The sequence below is a fragment of the Mustelus asterias genome, chromosome 2 (genome assembly GCF_964213995.1).
Source record: "Mustelus asterias chromosome 2, sMusAst1.hap1.1, whole genome shotgun sequence".
In the NCBI taxonomy this organism is placed as follows: Eukaryota; Metazoa; Chordata; class Chondrichthyes; order Carcharhiniformes; family Triakidae; genus Mustelus; species Mustelus asterias.
The window spans coordinates 132,821,206-132,839,657 of record NC_135802.1 but is presented as its reverse complement, the minus strand read 5'-3'; the positions used below and the strand labels follow the sequence as shown (position 1 = coordinate 132,839,657).

The window sequence follows — 18,452 nt, the reverse complement described above, 5'->3', positions numbered from 1 at the left end:
GATGAGGGGAACGGGGTAAGGGAGCTGGAATTTGCTGCCTAAAAGAGTGTTAGAGGCAAAAACTCTCACCATATTTAAAAAGTACTTGGATATGCACTTGAAATGACATAATATTCAAGGCTATGGCCCAAAACTGTAAAGTGCGATTGGGCTAGAAAGCACTTTTTGTTCTGTGCAAACATGGTGGGCTGAATGGTATCCTTCCCCATTAATTTTCTGATTCTCTTTTGGATGGCTCAGGTTACATTAATATTTTACGCACAGAGCTAGTTGCTTTTTTGCTCCTAGAAGCAAACATCACTGTGAAGACTATAGACATGGGCCGCGATTCTCTCATCCCGCTGCTCTAATTTTTAGTGCAGTGGTCCGGGTGATTCTCGCATTGGCCGATTCACGAAGTTCGCGCGTGCGTTCCCACCCTGATACCGTCTCCCAGCGTCGGATTTCCGGCAGTGTCAGCTCTGCGCTGGAAATCGGCTGGGAGATGCGGAAATCATTTTAATATCTCCCCCCTCCCCCTGCCAAAGTGGTCCACTTCAGCGGGGATTACAATAGCTCAGGGAACTAGTGGCCTGACCCCGCTGGAGTGAAGGGGAGGGCAATTGCCCCCGCCCCCCCCCCCCCCCCCCCCGCAGAGGTCGGGCAGCGGGTGCATCCTGGGCATTGGTGCCCTGGCAGTGCCAGTCTGTGCCCCCAGCACTACCCAAGGGGAAAGTGCCAATGCCCAGGGGGCACCTTGACACTGTCCATCGGGCCAGGGGCAGGGCCTATAGAGGCGGGTCCCTTGGGGGGTAATTGGTGGGGCTGGGCAGTCCCGCTGCCACTCTACAGTCGGCATCAGTGGGGAAAAAGGGAGGCCAGCGATCAGAGTGGTCTGGAAGGGGTGTAGCCTGCTGGGGGGTCGGGGCTACAGAGGGGGTTGGGGCTACAGAGGGGGGGGGGGGGGGGATTGGCGCTGTTGGGGGGGGGCAGTGGTTGGCACAGGAATGGGTCAGCAATCAGGCCATGGCGGGAGGCCGGCAGTGCGGGGCCACTGCGCATGCACCGATCTCGGTGCTGACAGATCGGTGCATGTGCGCAGTGGTCCGCTCAGTGCTATGCTGCCGGCCTCTCCAGTGGGCATAGGCCCCGCCCACAGCTTTATAATGATATGCACGCTAGTGACCTCTGCAGTGCACAGTGTGGGAGATTCTTCTCTGAACTCCCACTGAAAAAACCAGCTTGAATTACTTGTTTTTACCCAAATTTGACACTTTTTGAAAAGAATTTTGAAAAAATGTTCAAGACCGGTGACTCAGTCCACATAAGGAACTTCCAGGATGGTCTCAGTTGGCCCCCCGGATCATAATGGAAAAAACCCCCGGGCCCGCGTCTTATGAAGACTAAGTGCTGGGCAAAGTTGTGAGGAAGCATCTGGATCATCTCAAGAGTAGGGAGCCTGTGCCAGTGCAGGCCTCATGGGGATGACTACTGCCAGCCAGAAGTAGAAGACAACCTTACACTTGTACCTCCGGGTAATGAAGACACGGATTCCGAAGTAGAAGCAGAAGATACTGGCGATGCAGCAGGAGTAAAACATCAGGAATAATTGGCGTCAGTGGCTTTACAACGATCCCTTCGGAAGTGAAGGTTTCTGATCCGCTCCACAACCACAGATCCAGTACTGCCTCCAATTGATCACAGGCTGATCGCCAAATGCTGAAAAGGCCATTTTGTGGCTGTGTACTGGAAGAAATGGATTGGAGGGGGAGGGATCTTATAATGGCCACAGGGGATCGCCAACAGATCTTTCCGTGAACCCTATTAAACAAGCTCCCCTATTAAACACGTGGTGGCTTGCCCAATAGAGAAGGGGCAGCAGGGGGTTTAAAACCAGCTGGCTCAAAGGACTCTGGGGCTTGATCTGTACATTGTAGCTGCAGAAGTGGTGCTTTATGCACATTGAAAATAAAGGGTGAGTGGTGACGGAAGACTGGCCTTGGTGAGATTATCACACAAAGATGCCTTTTTATGTTAGCTATTAGTCTCTTTTCATGCTTCCTCTTTGCTTTTCAGATTAGTTTCACTTCCCCTCTGGTCTTTCTTTCTATATTCACCATGATTCTCCATTGTATTTTCTACCTGACATCTGTCATACAGGTACTTCTTCCTTTTCATCATGCCAACTAATCTCCTCATTCAACAGGTCACCCTTAAGTCGTGCCAAATAGCAATATTCACAAATCTGAACGCCCAGTATATACTTCAGGGTGGGGAAGTGTTTTATCGAGGAGAGTTTGATCCTGGCAAAGAGTGTAGTGAGAGGGAATGATAAAGGTATCAAGTTTACATCTCGTAGAATCAAAACTAAGTTCAAAAACAATCCTCATTTAAGCCACACTCACTGATGGCATGTAATGAATTATGCGCAGGCTAACAAATAGTGTCAAAATGTCTTTCAAAAATGTCTTTCAAAAAGAAACAAGCTGTTTTGGGATAGTTTTATCCAAAATGGATCAACAAAACAATGTTGTACTACTGAGATGGCTCACTGACACTAGATGTCACTATTGTGCTTTGTACAACACTGTACACTGTATTGGTGATCATAAAGTAAATGACAGTCAGAAACAATTACTCTCAATTTCACTAAAGTTAGCCAAAAAAGTTAAAGTCAAAGGCTACTATGTTTTAAAAACAATATTTTTTTTGCAAAGGTTCTTTCTATGAGAGATGGGAAATCTTAAGCATCTTAAGTACACTCTCCTATTCTAATGCTTATTTAAGGAACAAAAACTTAATTAAATCCACATCCCCATTGCTTTTTTACACCACGTTCCATCTGGATTATTTTCAGAATGCTAAAAAAGAGAGCTTATAATTGATTTAAGTGGAAGATAGTCAATGGAAGAATTTCTAATGTTCAGATAAACAGAAACAAGTAAGGGAGCATTGACTGGTATTTTACTGTAAAATATGGGATGTTATTAATCATTCAACAGTGCACAGTCTTTTCAGAGGCTGCATGCATGAATCAATACCCAAAAGCTCAGTTGGAAAGCAACAGAAGAGTGGTAACTATACCCTCACAATTTATCTAAATAGCTTCATGTCAAGTAGTTGTAACTTGGAATAGGTTGTGCTGGTTTTAATTGTACTTTATGTCCATGAACACTACTGTCCATTTCATTATTGGAAACAAACAAATTGGTGTATTAGAGAGCATCCTACACCAAGCTGAGTGGGGATGTTTGTTGCAGTAAGTGAATCAATAAATGTTCCCTTCTCAAAACGCAATCATTAAGCATTATACCATGGTTTCAGGTAATCGCCTTGAAAATGTGTCCAAGTGAAGTGAACTCTCTTGACATTTGAGTCAATTTTTTGTGGTTTCTATTTTATCAAAATGGTCAACTGAAACAAATAAGATTTCTAAAGTACATCAGTCTTGTGATACATCACCCAGTTCTGCCTTTAATTAATTTGTGTGGTCTAAATTTGGGGACAGAGATTTCCAATGGAAACTTGTGTCTCAATGATAATTATCTGCCAACAGTGTTTGAGACCCCAGTAGCAATAACCATATTGCCTAGCTCCCAAAACTCATTGAATTTGGCAAGAGACGCAAGAGGACCATTTGAATGTGGAATTTTCTTCTCGAGATAGAAGTAGATGCTGGGTCATTGAATCTATTGAAGATTTTTGTCAGACAAGGGAGTCGAGGGTTATAGGGGGCAGACAAGAAGGTAAAGTTGATACCACCAACAGATCAGCCATGATGGTTAATTATAAATGCAAGTTCTTTCTTTCCACAAATGGAATACCATCTATCAGTACTTGGTTGTAAGACATTGTAATTTAAGTCTTGGCATTAATACCATAGATATCCAGATCAATAACTTTGTTATATTTACCACTTTCCACTTCTTTCCTTCCAGCTCCAGCACAGGCGTTCTCAGCTGTTGTGGAGGGGACATGGGAGATGTAGGACTGATCAAGGGACTCTTTGATGGGGAATTGGTAATTCCACTCCGTTGACGGAGATTTGGATTCTTGTGGCTCTTCTGGTCATCGGGGACATGGCGGAGACCTCAGGAGTAAGACAGAGAGAAATATCAAGTAGTTGCAAAGAAAACTGTTCAGTTTATTGAATCAGCAACCAAACCAAAAAGTAAAGTATCCAACATTTATATTCATCTCATTATCTTAAGGAGTTGAAGTTCAATATGAAACTACATCAGTCTCAATAATTACAAAAATCAGGACATTATAACACAACACAAAATGTACAGCTTTGCCGCTGCCTTGGCAAAGCAGCCAGTGTAATTAAGGACCCCACGCACCCCAGACATTCTCTCTTCCACCTTCTTCCGTCGGGAAAAAGATACAAAAGTCTGAGGTCACGTACCAACCGACTCAAGAACAGGTTCTTCCCTGCTGCTGTCGGACTTTTGAATGGACCTACCTTGCATTAAGTTGATCTTTCTCTACACCCTAACTATGACTGTAACACTACATTCTGCACTCTCTCGTTTCCCTCTATGAATGGTATGCTCTGTCTGTATAGCGTGCAAGAAACAATATTTTTCACTGTATCTAATACATGTGACAATAATAAATCAAATCAAATAGAATATACAGCACAGAAGGAAGCCATTCGGCCCATCACACCTGTGCTGAATTTTTGTAACTATCCAGTTAGTTCCACTTCCCTACTCTTTCTCCACTGTCCTACATTTTTTCCAATTCAAGTATTTATCCAATTTCCTTTTCAAAGTTTCTTTTGAATCTGCTTCCATATACCTTCAGGTAATACTTTCCAGATCATAACTACTTACTGCGTAAAATGGAATCTAATCTCACCTCTGGTTCATCTGTCAATTAACTTAAATTTATGTCCTCTAGTTACCAAACCACGCAGCAGTGGAAGAGGCTTTTCCTCATTTACTCTATCAATATCCTTTCATAACTTTGAACACCTCTACTAAATCTCCACTTAATCTTCTTTGCACTAAGGAGCACAATCTCAGCTTCTCTAGTCTCCACATTACTGAAGTCCCTTATTCCTAGTCAAACTAATAACTGAACATGCTTGAAACGAATGTTCATTTTCTATAGTTTAACACAGCTGGTTTATTGCTGGAATTGGTGGCCTGTTTATTCAGCTAATATGGACACAAGTTTCCTTAGAGCTGAAGTAATCTGAACTTTGTAGAAAAATCATTCAGAAGTCAGAAGTCTTGCACAGGATTAAGAGAAACACATATGGCAAAATGGGACACACACACACGACCGATATTTCTGGATACACAGGGGCTACAATTTTTTTAAAATAAGTTTCAGCCTTGTCTTGCTGGTAGCAATCTCACTCTGAGGGCGGTATTTTCCAAAAATTGCACAGAGTGCTTAATCAGGCAAGAAAGGCTGTGTAAAACTCACCGGTTTCACAGACAATGTTTCTTGACTGATTAAATAGCATTCTAAAGCAATTTCAAGGTGCTGGCGAGGATCACACGGGGGGGGGGAAGCAAATACGCTGGCAAGGCTGGGATCCTGAGATCGGGGCACTGTTTTTAAAGGTCGCTCCAATTCCAAAATTACATAAAACGGAACCCCACAACCTTCCACAGAGATCGGGATCCACTCTCCATCTAACATTGAGGCTCTCCCTTGTCACTCCCTCACCGTACATAAGGGGAACCCTCCGCTCAATGGAAGAAGATTATCCCTCCTGCCAGAGCCCTCTTGGCACTGCCCCTTCATGTGTTCACTTGGCAGTGCGAAGGGGCAATGCCCAACCTTGTCTCGCAACCCCTGGGGTAAACCTGATCACGTCACCCACCGGAAGGGGAAAGATTTCAAAATGAGATCTCGCCGGCACAAATCCCATTTTGGCCCTCTTGCAAGATTTAGTGGGCAGAACGGAATTTTGCACCCATGGTGAGTTGGGCCACTAGATGCAGCCCCTAGTCAAAAGGTCTTGCATTCAAAGGCCACTCAAGGCACTTGAATATTCAATCTAGTGCTGCCCTACCTCCGTCTTTCAGATACGATGTCAAATTGAGATCCAAGATGGACTGGCAGCATAGCAATTTCTCATAATTGGTTGGTGTGCTGGTTTGTCAACATGCTCTTGCAACCAATTAAAGGGCTTTAAAGCCCTGTTAAGGCCACTTGGATACCAACCAGAATTTACCTCTTGGCATGTGGGACCCAGCTGAGGCCAAAACACAGCTGAGGGGTGGAGGCACTAGGCCTGGGGCTAGCACTCCATCTTGCAAGGACATGAGAGTTTTGTAAAATGCTTTCAGAGGGTGTCTCCATCATCTCTCTACATCGGCAGCTCCCACCTCTGACACTGGAGAAGCTGATCTTTCATTGTCGGAAAGTCTCCCATTATTCCACTTAATTGGTAGTGTCCTCCAAAATCACTTTTCGCATCCCGTGACCAGCATTTCCAGGTTTCTGTCCTGAAATTCATCCTGGCATTGGGACCATGGATTGAAAATTCAGTCCCCTGTCTTTCTGACAAATCTTATGGGTCTGTTTATTTAAAAAAAAAACAGGGCCGTTCTCTCCAGTGTTCTGGTCAACATTTCTTCTTTAATTGCCACCACCAAAACTGACTATTTAGTCATTATTTCAAAGCTGTTGTGTGCAAATAGTTGCCATGATTGCTTATAAAGCAAATGGCTAAACTTAAAAAGTAATTCATAGGAGGCCATTTGTAGCATCCAGAGGACATGAAAGGTACTAAGTAAATTTGTTATTTAGTTATTCTGAGAATGATTTTTGCTTCTCAATTCCTCATGTTCAGTTTTATTTTATTAGTATCCAGAATCATCATTGTTCAATGGATTGGAGTCTCCTCTCTTTGCTGTGGAATGGGTCAAAAGGCAACTTGAATTCAGGTTAGAGTTTCAACAATGTTAGTAGCTTATTCAGCTCCAGGAAGCATCATGACTGAGCCTGAAGTTACCAACTGTTACAAACATGTGCACATGTCTACACTCAAACGGACTCATACTCTGAAAGTAGGAGTTGTTGGGTAATGATATGTTGAGTTGATATTTATCTGCCTTTGCTGGTCCAGGGATACTGAGGTCAGTTGTGGAAACTTTACTGCTAGTAAATCAGGGATTGAGGCCAGAGCCTTCAAATTGACTCAGTCACTCACTGGATATTCTTGGTGAGATATTACCAATTCCGGGCTGGGGCACAGGATCTGAATAAGGGAGCGATCATTTGGTTTGAAATGAGGAGAAATTTCTTCACTCAGAGGATTATGAATCTTTGGAATTCTCTACCCCAGAGGGTTGTAGATGCTCCATGCTTGAACATATGTAAGGCTGAGATAGACAGATGTTTGGGCCCTCAGGGAATCAGGGATTATGGGACGTGGGTGGGAAAAGGGAGTCGAGACAGAAGATCATCCATGATTTCATTGAAAGGGGCAGGTTCAATGGGACATTTGGTCTACTCCTGCTTTTATTTCTTATGTTCTTACATTAATTTCTCTATTAAGGCCCTGAAGCTGTTTATCGAGTATTTCAATACTAGATAAACAGTATCTAGTGTTTATAGATAACACTAAGTGGCATAGTCTTGATTCATTTTTTAAAAATTGTTCATGCGAGAGAGTTAACAACCTAAGAATTTCCACTCTTGCCTCTAGAGGGTGCACACATCTTATATTCCCGACTGCCAGGAGACAGATTTAACAAGCTGCTCCCTAAAGAGAACAGGCAAGGATTTTCATGATTTTCTATGAGTTACACATAAAGGTACGACATGGAAACAGCCTTTTTCTCAACCAGTCCCTGTCAACATTTATTCCTCCACACAAATAGTCTGAATCATTATATCCATCCTGGTTCTATATCCTTTCATTCACTTTTACTTCAAAGAATTTAATAATGAATTGATACAATTTTTGCCTCAATCGTTAAAATTGAAAGTGGATTTCACAGCCTCACAACTCCCTGTGTAAAGAAGCTTCTCTTTATTTGAAATCTTTTACAGCTGATCTTTTATCTTAATTTAGCACAACCTTGTGTCACTTGTGTTAAAGTTGATAAATTTACATGGAGTGATAGTTCTAATTTCAAAAGTTCTCATTTTAAGTTATACATCAGGAAAGACTAGCCTTTCCATACTGTCCCAAATTTCTCTTTATTTAATGATACCCACAAAACTTTCTAAAATATTAGCGGGTACACCTGTTTCATCCACTTTTAATTATTTAATCTTTTAATTAATAAATTACAAACTTCAAAATGATCAAGTTGGATGGATGGAACTTTTGTCTCAGAAGGTTGCACAGCTTTTATCACTGCCTGTAAAACATTTAACTTTGGTGCACTACTGTAGGAGCGCTCCATTATTAAAGTTTTAAATTTTAAAAAAAAGTTTATTTAGTAATGTCACAAGTAGGCTTACATTAACACTGCAATGACGTTACTGTGAAAACCCCCTGGTCGCTACATTCTGGTGCTTGTTCAGGTACACTGAGGGAGAATTTAGCATGGCCAATGCAACGAACCAGCACGTCTTTCGAACTGAGAGAGGAAACTAGAGCACCTGGAGGAAACCCACACAGACACGAGGAGAACATGCAAACTCCGCACAATGACCCAAGCTGGGAATCAAACTCAGGTCCTTGGCACTGTGATGCAGCAGTGCTAACCACTGTGCCACCGTGTTGCCCCTATTAGAGGTGTATTGTTCTTTTTGTTGAGACAATAAGCTGAGGCGCCATCATTAGTTGCGAAGGACCATAAGGATCTTGCAGCATTCTTTGAAACGCTGGGGGTTCTTGCAGTATTGGAGCAAATATTTTTCCCAACCAAAGCCATCAAAACACATTGTTATTGTGCACAATGCAGGGGCTGCATTGACCAGCATGACAACAGCAACTGCACAATGTAATTAATTCTCTGTGAAGCACCAGGAGGCATTTTTGAGATAGTTATTCTAATAGACGTGTGTTTTAATTTCTTTAAAATATACCACTTAGCATTTGGAAATCTTTGAGCAAGACCAACAATAAGATCCCATACAAAGTCAATGTACTGCAGATGCTAGGAGTGTGTAAAATAAGCAGAAAATGCTGGAAATACTTAACAGCTCTGGCAGCACCTGTGGAGAGACAAAGAGAGTTACGGCTGGGATTTTACAGGGCCTCAAGGACTGGGGTGGGAGTGGGGTGAATTGGAAAGTAAGATCTCGCTGACAAGATTCTCATTTCCTGAGCTGTTTGCGCTTGTGGCGAACGCGGGTGCAAAATCACAGCAATGGTCTTTGGTAGATAATCCTGCCCATATAGGTCACTGATGTGGTTTTCTTCAATCCATTTGTCTGTAGCTATCCCTCACAGCTTGTGAAGAAGGTCCATCAGTTGCAAATAGGTTTCAATGTGCAACTTAGAAATGACTGCTCATGCGCAGATGCTTTTAAGCAGTAACCGTATATAAAAACAACAAAGGTGAAATAGAGTCCCTCACAAGACCAGCATTTATTGCTCACCTCAATACAACTTAATAGTTTGCTAGGCTATTTCAAAGAACAGTTTAAGATTAACCACATTTCTGTGCATGTAGAGTCACATGTAGGATAAACCAGTTAAGGATCGTAGATTTCTTTCCCTAAAGTACATTAGTGAACCAAATTGGGTTTTTACAACAATGCAGGAATTTCATGGTCACAATTACTGATACCAGCTTTTCTTTAAAATCACACTCCCAATTTATTTAATCAATGGTATTTAAATTCTCCAACTGCTATGTTGAGATTTGAGCTCACGTTACCAGATCACTAGTCCAACTGATAGTTCAGGAGTCCTGAAGAAGAATCATACTGGACTCGAAACGTGGACTGGAATTCTCCAATCTTGGCTGTGGCTGGGATTCTCCAGTTCTGCTGGCATTGGTGGTGGGGTGTTCGAGACCTGGCCCTGAACTCTTGTTTCTCTCTCCACAGATGCTGCTAGACCGGCTGAGGTTTTCTAGCACTTTCTGCTTTTATTTCAGATCTCCAGCATTTGCAGGATTCTGCTTTTATTACAGACATCTTATTAGATTGAGTGGCTTGTCGATATACCCATAGTTCTGCAAGCTGCCATTTAAAACAACAGAATGGAGTAATACAGCTACAAATGATCTATTTTTGAACGAGACTGTGCTTAAAACACTTGTTTGTAAATATGCAGTGGCCAAGTTAATAACAAAATATTGCTGATAACATCTGGCAATCCTGCTCCCCAGTCATGTGAAGATAATGATAATTATGCTGATATTCCCACCTTTAGTGATTCCCTCTCCTTGATTAAGCTGAGCGAAGAGTTGGGAACGTGCCTCAGATGCCTCATCTTTTGATGTTTCCGACAGTAGAACTGGAGGGGGCCCAGGAGGGGGAGGAGGTGGAGGCGGGGGACAAGGTCCACAAGACGGTGTAGAAGTGGCAAGGCCCTGAAAACATAGGAAAGACAAACTTTCAGCTGCTATTGTAACAGCATGAGATTTGGCACTCGACAGTTCATTATTCATCCTAAAATGACTGCACGGCATCTTCATCTCATTTTCACTTCAGCAAACTGCAGGCCTGCTGTTCTGCAAAATAATGTATTGTCACCACCCCACTAAAGAAAAGTGAATTTAGACAGTAAATGTACTCCAGTCAAGGAATGCTTAGTCAGTACTGAATCAGTGATTTGGACTTGTAATTGTTTGGTGATTTGTAATTCTTTACTTTCTCCTAACAGGTTTCTCAATTTTCATGACTACTTTCTGTGCCCTCTCCTCTTTCGCTTCCCATTTCCCCAGTCTTTCTGCCAGAGTCTGCAGTAACAGTGACTAGGACATTCCACTCCTGTTGGACGGGTTCGGCGATGGGAGTGGAAAATATTGCAAGAAGTGCAAAGTCACGTTTTACGTTGGCGTGAAAGCATGACACGATTGTCCCCTCCCTCTCATCAGTGACATACTGCGTATTCCGATGTTCAACGACAGGAACGTCATTATAATAAATTTACATATTATCGGACCCATACGCCAGAATCATCAGCCCACATGAAAAAAATCCATCCATGAAGGCATGCAGCCCGATGGATCTTTGAAGATGTGCACCAGGCGAGCATTACTCCCAGGAGAACTCAAGTGAGTGCCCAGGGGGTTTTGCCATGGTACTGCCAGCCTGATGCCAGGGTAGTGTCAGGGGCTGCCAAGGGTACACCTGGGTGAACTGGTTTGTTTGCTGTGCGCTGGGGCAGCCTTTAAAAATGGTACCCTGGATCATCTGAGTTGCTGGCCGTGTGGGCGAATCAGAGTCTGCCCTGCCAGCTATACGTCACGGAACCTTGACTTCAAGTTTCTTTTTTCTAAGTCCTGCGCTATATGGCAGAGAAAGCTGCCTTCGCCGTCCGTGGCTTCAATGCTGCTCTTCCCACCCAACATCCATCTCTGCCGATTTTGGAGAAAATCTTGGCCAGTGACTTATCACCATAGTGCACAGGCTGAATCTTGAATGAACCGCCATGCACAAGACTACGCTTTGTATCTTACTTTATGATACAATTTGCAGAGAATACACCTGAAAGAAACTGCCCTAATCACTACTTTCACCTAAAGGTAGCACTCTCACCTCTGAGTCATTCGTGTGTTCAAATCCCATTCCAGAGACTTGCGCACAAAATCTAGGCTGACACTCCAGTGTGGTACTGAGGGAGTGCTGCACTGTCTGAAGAATGAGACATTGGGGCGAATTTTTCCGTTCTGCCCATCCATTGACCTCAGGCGGGATTTTCTGGTTTCAAGGCGAGCACGCCTGGAAAATCCCACCCATTATACTGAAGCTTCATCTGTCCTCTTGTGCAGATGCAAAAGAAATCATGGCACAGTTTCCTTTTATAAATGCCCTGTTCCCCTCGTGTGTCAATTAAAATTTGTTTATAATGTCTTCCAGCTGCTATTCCAGGCTGAAATCACTCCCATTTTTAAGCAAATGGTTGAGGAGGTATCTGTCAATTAAATTTGTTAGACAGAATTTTGATCTACAAGGCAGTTACGAGTTATGGGCAGGGGGGCAGTAGCAGGCAAGAAAGTGGCACTAAGGCCAATATCATAGCAACCATGATATTACTGAATCGGAGCAGGTTGGAGGCCCAAATGACCTCAAGCTTGCTATTTCTTATATGCAACCAATCTAGTGGTGATGCCTAGTTACCTCGCAGGCACCAGCCATCAACTACTTCATCACTGTCTAGCCCTCATCAATTTAAAATAAAACACAATGCATGAGTGAAACTGATGTCCGTGAAGGCCTGTGGCACAATTTTGTGGAAATGCTTGTGACATAGGTAGAGTGAGCATTTGGCCAATCAAGTGTTTTGGTAATGAATAGAACTATCAGGAGTAAATGAGATTGAGCAAGCATCCTCATGAGCTGGTTATAAAGCAAAGAATCTGAAGTAAAAGCACAAAAAAACCAAGTAACAAACTCATGTATTAAGGACTAGTTATTGGTGAATATGATTACTAAGCATATGATTCCCCCTGCACACCCCCCTCCCCACAAAGGAACTTTCCTCTATTAATATATTAATTCTCAGGCTTTGATAGACACTGACATGGGACAGCATTTTATTACCCATGAAAAAGTCGTTGTAGCTTTCTTCTTGATCACTGCAATTCAGGAGGTGCAGATACTCTAACAGTGCTGTTAACTAGGGAGTTCCAGGATTTTGACCCAAAGACGCTGAAGGAATGGCAACATATGTTCAAACTGGAATGGTTTGCGACTTAGTAGAAACCTTGGGAGGTGATGCTATTTCAATGCACCAGCTGCCCTTGTCCTTCCAGGTGGCGGTTGTTGCAGGTTTAGGAGGTACTGTCAAGAAGTCTTAGCAAATTGTTGCGGTGTAATTGTTGTAGACAAATTGGGTTTAATAAGTACACCACATTCTTGCATTACATTTATACAAGTAATATACATTACTTGTTAAAACTGATTATCAAATTAGTCATTCCTCATGGAGCCTTAGCCGTATGAAGGTACTTTGTTTTGGTGCAACACAAGACCTAGGTTAATGGGTCAGTTATTAAGTGCAAGTTAACATGAGTGCTCTCGTAACTAGCATTTATTAAAAAAATATTTCATTGGATGTAGGCATCACGGGCTAGGCTAGCATTTTCATTGTCTATCCCTAACTGCGCTTGAGAAGGTGGCGGTTGGTCACCTTCTTGAACCGCTGCAGTCTGTGTGAGGTAGGTACACCCACATGGCTGTTAGGGAGGCAGTTCCAGGATTTTGACCCAGTGACAGTGAAAGAACAGCGATGTAATTCCAAGTGAGGATGGTGTGTCCGGAGATTCTCCTTGTTAATTTATTTTTCAGTTTCCTATGGCTCACAATGAAACAGTTCAAGTTGAATTATTGTGTATGTAGACAAATCCTATATCTAATGCATAAATAGTTCCATGTATAAACAAAAGATAACAATCTGACTGTACAATTAAAACAAAAGAGTCTTTACAGGAGTGAATTTTAAATAATTGAGCAAGACAGGGCCCTATGAATACAAAAATTCTGAAGCAGCCAACAATTTTTGATAGCCTGTCTCCATTCCTATCTCAGCACATCTGCTACTGAACCATAGTCACATCCGTACTCAGCTATTTCAATACTTAAACTTGAGCTCATCTAAAACTATGCTGCCCGTATCCCAACTCCCATCAAGTACTGTTCACCATTATCCCTGATCTCGCTGATATCATAGAATCATAGAAACCCTACAGTGCAGAAAGAGGCCATCTGGCCCATCGAGTCTGCACCAACCACAATCCCACCCAGGCCCTACCCCCATATCCCTACACATTTACCCGCTAATCCCTCTAACCTACTCATCTCAGGACTAAGAGGCAATTTTAGCATGGCCAATCAACCTAACCCGCACATCTTTGGACTGTGGGAGGAAACCGGAGCACCCGGAGGAAACCCACGCAGACACAAGGAGAATGTGCAAACTCCACACAGACAGTGACCCAAGCCAGGAATCAAACCCAGGTCCCTGGAGTTGTGAAGCAGCAGTGCTAACCACTGTGCTACCGTGCCACCCATATAACACACTGATTCCTGGTTAAGCTACATCTTGATTTTAAAGTCCTCATTGGTGTGTTCAAAGTACCCCCTGGCCTCATCCCTTCCCTTTTTTTGCAACCTCCTCCAGTCCCAAAATCTCCAGTTCTCTGTACTACTCCAGTTCTAGCCTCTTGTGATTCCTTAACTTTAATCATTATACCATTGGTGGTTGTACCTTCAGCTGCCAAGGCCATCAGCTTTGGAATTCCACCTCTCTCTCTTCCTTCAGCTGCTCTTTAAAACAAGCTTTTGATCACATATTTTAACATTACTTTGCATAGTTTAAAGTCAAACTTCGTCACATTATCTGTTTGTACAGCACTTAGGAATATTTTTACTACTTTAAAGGCACTATATAAATGCAAACTGTTTGTAATGAAACTTTGTGCAAGGTGAATTAATGCAGTGGCTAATTGGGCTTGTGGTTAGAAGACTTAGTATGGGGTCCCTACATATATATGTGTATATATTTTAAAATTTTATTCCTATCTCAGTTACAAAGCCAGTGTGCAGAGTGAACTGGGCAAGCCCCTAATCCATCTCCTTGTCTCCTCCAAAAAACAAACTCAAATTCAAATTGAATCCAATTCATGGTACCATAAAAGGGATATACTAGATTTAAGCTGAGAAGAACAGGCATTACTTCTCATCGCACACTTGATTCTACGCTTGATCTTAGCCAAAAGGCCGAGAAATGAGGGGTCCCTACAAATTTACTTAATGTAACTGTAGTAAACAGCATTTTGATACCATTTTCTATATACAGTGCATAGATATTCTATAAACCCATATCTTGTTACATTTTACTTAAATGTTTGTGCTATAATGTGTGGGAAGGGTGTGCTGGTGAGGGTGTAAGGACTCCTGCAGGTTCTTGATGTTCAAAGCCCCAAGAATTCTTAATCCAGCTTTTGCTACGTGTCAACCCTTCCGCCTCCAGATCCCCTTTTGCTTCTACCAAAGGCTTTGTTTCCTCTCGGTGTCAAAACTAATTTAAAACAGACGTGTGCTGGGTGTCAGGTGAAGTAACTATCAGCCAGTCAGCTGCAAGTGCCCAGTCAGGAACTTGCTGGGAGTTACCATGTAGGCAGCAGTCATCAATGTCTCTCATTGGCTCACTAAAAGCCCCTGATGCGTAGAAATCAGAGCTTTGTGCCTGAGGCTGAGTAACAATTGAAGGCCCTGATAGAAAGAATAGTTAGGGCTTATCAGGCGACTGTGTACCGTCATCTGCAAAAGCCATAGCTTTACAGGATTACCTCAGCTGTTTGTGTTTGCAACAGCTGTTACCCATAGTTCACCAGACTGATCTCTGTGCTCACAGTAGCTGTCATTTAATTTGTTATTTGTAAGAATTTTAGGAGGCCCCCAGAGGGGTGGACTGGACCTGATATGCTCTTCTTACATAATATAGTCAAGGATATGTACTGCATCTGATACATTTGAATGTAAATTAAAGCCATTTCTTTAGAATCGTATATTGAAAAGTTGCCAAATATAAAACTTACAACTGCTAATTTGTTTCACGCCACGTTAGGTTCCAAATATATATACTGCAGTTATTTATTTTCATCTGACATTTACATTTCCTTCCCATGTCCCTCTGCAATCTCTCCTCTTCTGTGGATAATTGGAAAGATTTGGGTTGTGTCTCCTTCATTGTCAGGGGAGGCACGCACATAGAAAGCATTTCCACCACCTCTTACCACAACCTTGGTTATATCACTAGAAACTCCATCAGGAAACTCTTACGAGGTGGATCACCGAGCCACTTCAGTTGCTGGGGGAGCAAATCTCCAAACCCATGAGGTATGATTCTAAGTGCTGGGTGGACTTGAAACTGGGAGTGATTCAGATCTGACTTTTAGACCCATTCTCAGGCACCCCCATACGCACTCTGCCTGAAAAAATATCAGCAGTTCTGAATCGCGCTGCAGAAGCCTGCGAGTGGGGGTTAACGCGCTCAAAATCCTGCAGCTCTGATCGGCGCCTCCAACTGCACATGCGCAGAAAAAAACTGATAGAATGCGGCTCCCCTGCCACATTGCTCCTGGGCCGGACAATGCCTTCTCCTGGCCCCCACAAACATTGCCCCATCCCCATAACATTACTGACTCTCTTATCACCCCCACCCCCTCCGCCACCCAGACCGATCGAGGGCCCCTTCCCCCCTCCACTGATCTCAGGCAGAATGGCAGCGGACCGCCCCTTCCCCCTCACTGATCACAGGCAGAATGGCAGCGGAACCCCCCTTCCCTCTCACTGATCTCAGGTAGAATGGCAGCGGACCCCCCCTTCCCCCTCACTGATAATAGGCAGAGTGGCAGTGGACCCCTCCTTCTCCCTCACTGATCACAGAGGGGCAGCGGACCCCCCCTTCCCCCTCGCTGATCTCAGGCAGAGTGGCAGCAGACCCCCCCCTTCCCGGCCCCCAATCGATCTCAAGCAGAGAGCCGTTAGTTCCACTCCCCCCACCCCCCGCAACGCCAACCGATCTCAAGCAGAGAGCCGTCAGACGCTTGGCACTTACCTCCTTACTAACTGGAGAGCCCAAATCGGACTTTTGTGGAGCACGTCTCTTTCGCGCCGATTCTAGATGGGCGAACATGATGGTAAAGGGGGAAGTGCCGGTAAGGTTGGGCAGGCAGCCCATTAAGTAAATTAAAATGCATTTAAATGGCCGTTGCGCCCGTTTAAGGCGCAGTCTCGATCGTGCCATTTTCAGGCCTTGGTAAAGGGGGAACCGGTGTGGAGGCGGGCGCGTATTGTGTTACTCGCCTCACGCCTGACTTTACCAAGTTTTTGCGCCTAAAATTGGGCCCATAGAGCCATAACCTGACTACAATATATAAACCTCTCTCTCACATGGTCGCCAATACACTGGATTTCCTCAGCACTGTTCTCCTGTACATTAGTTAAACCCAGGATTCCATTCCAATACACTGGGTGCCCTCAGCAGTTTGATTCACATCAACATCAAAGACAGGTTTGGTGAACTGATTCAGCAGCTGTAGTTTGGCTAGATTACAATGTTGAAACTGTTATAACCTACAGTGTGCAATAGGAGCAGAGTGGAACAATTCACACAAACTCCATTTGCGTTTTGTTTTTACACTTCCCACCTGAAGAGACTGCTCTGCAGCCATTTGATGCTCTGGGGACTGTTAATTGGCTGGAGGTGGGCCTTCCGCCTCTCACATGGAAAAGAGACCTGCCTCAGAGAGCTGTCAGCAAATCTACTGGCTGACAGATATGTAGTCCCAGCAGTGCCATCAGGAGTCGTGGTCACTGCTGGGATTGCAAGCAGTCCCAACAAACTGAGTGCAGAAGCCCACAGGATCAGGTAAGCCTGGGATTTCCCACTAGGGAGCAGAAGAGAGGGGATTGAAGACTTGATGGGTGGATGACTAGGTGTGTAAGGGTCTTGATGGCAAAGCCAGGCGAGAAGGGGACATTCGGGTGGAGGAAGCCAATGAGTGCCCAACACACCTCTTCCATCCGAGGCCTGAGCAAGGGACCTGCCAGGTTTCCCTCTTGTCCCTGAATTCCTACCCCCACCCCCCAATAGCACAGTGAACAGGAACAACTATTAGTTTGCTAAGCCATAAGTACCATCTCTGGACTGTATTGAATAAGCTGATCATGTCCTAGGTAAGTGTACTATAACTGGGTTCAATGCCTCAAGCCAGTCCAGGACAATAGGGCACCAATCAACATTCCAACACGGAGACCCTATTAGAATGGATAGATATGCACAAACTCAATTGTATGGCTCTATCTACTGTAATTTCCCCATCCAGGCTCAGGATTAAGGAGGACTACGTGTAGGCATGGGGGAGGGATTAATGAAGGCTTTCCTTCTTTGGCAGCCAATCAGGGTTGAGGATGACTTGTTTCCACTCAAAGGAGATGGGTTCTGCGGTGGCTGAATGGTCCAATCCTCGAGTTGTAGACTCTGCCACAGGTTTGGGATGCTCTGAATTGTCTTTCTGCTGATAATGCTTGACCTCTGCGTGCTCCATTTGGTGGCGCTCAAGGTGATTGGCACCTTTACGGATGCTTCTTCTCGGGTCTGTACGCTGTAAGACAAGTGATTCTCATGTGTTGAAGGAGTTGTTGCATTTATTTAGGGAGGCTTTCAGAGTGCACTTGTAGTGTTAGCTTGGCATTGTGGAGTTCAGAGTAGAGCACTTGTTTCGGGAGTCTTGTGTCAGGCATGTGGACAATGTGGCTCACCCATTGCAGCTGGCCGAGTGTGACTAATGCCTCAACACTTAGATACTGGCCTGGGAGAGGACACTCACATTGGTACGCCTATCCTGCCAATGGATTTGCAGGAT

The 18,452-nt window shown here is 43.9% G+C and overlaps 1 protein-coding gene and 1 pseudogene across 3 annotated transcripts in view; both read right to left on the bottom strand.

Moving 5' to 3' along the window:
- The window catches only part of cap2 (cyclase associated actin cytoskeleton regulatory protein 2), a 205,646-nt gene that overhangs the window by 15,056 nt on the left and 172,138 nt on the right, over positions 1-18,452 (bottom strand). For all 3 annotated transcript variants that reach the window (XM_078241822.1, XM_078241829.1, XM_078241839.1), the window contains exons 8-9: positions 10,280-10,445; positions 3,894-4,069 (exon numbers count right to left, since the gene is read on the bottom strand). In XM_078241822.1, coding sequence (XP_078097948.1) covers positions 3,894-4,069; positions 10,280-10,445 — 342 coding nt within the window. The remainder of the gene's footprint in view (positions 1-3,893; positions 4,070-10,279; positions 10,446-18,452) is intronic.
- LOC144481716 (U2 spliceosomal RNA) lies at positions 14,587-14,811 on the bottom strand (annotated as a pseudogene).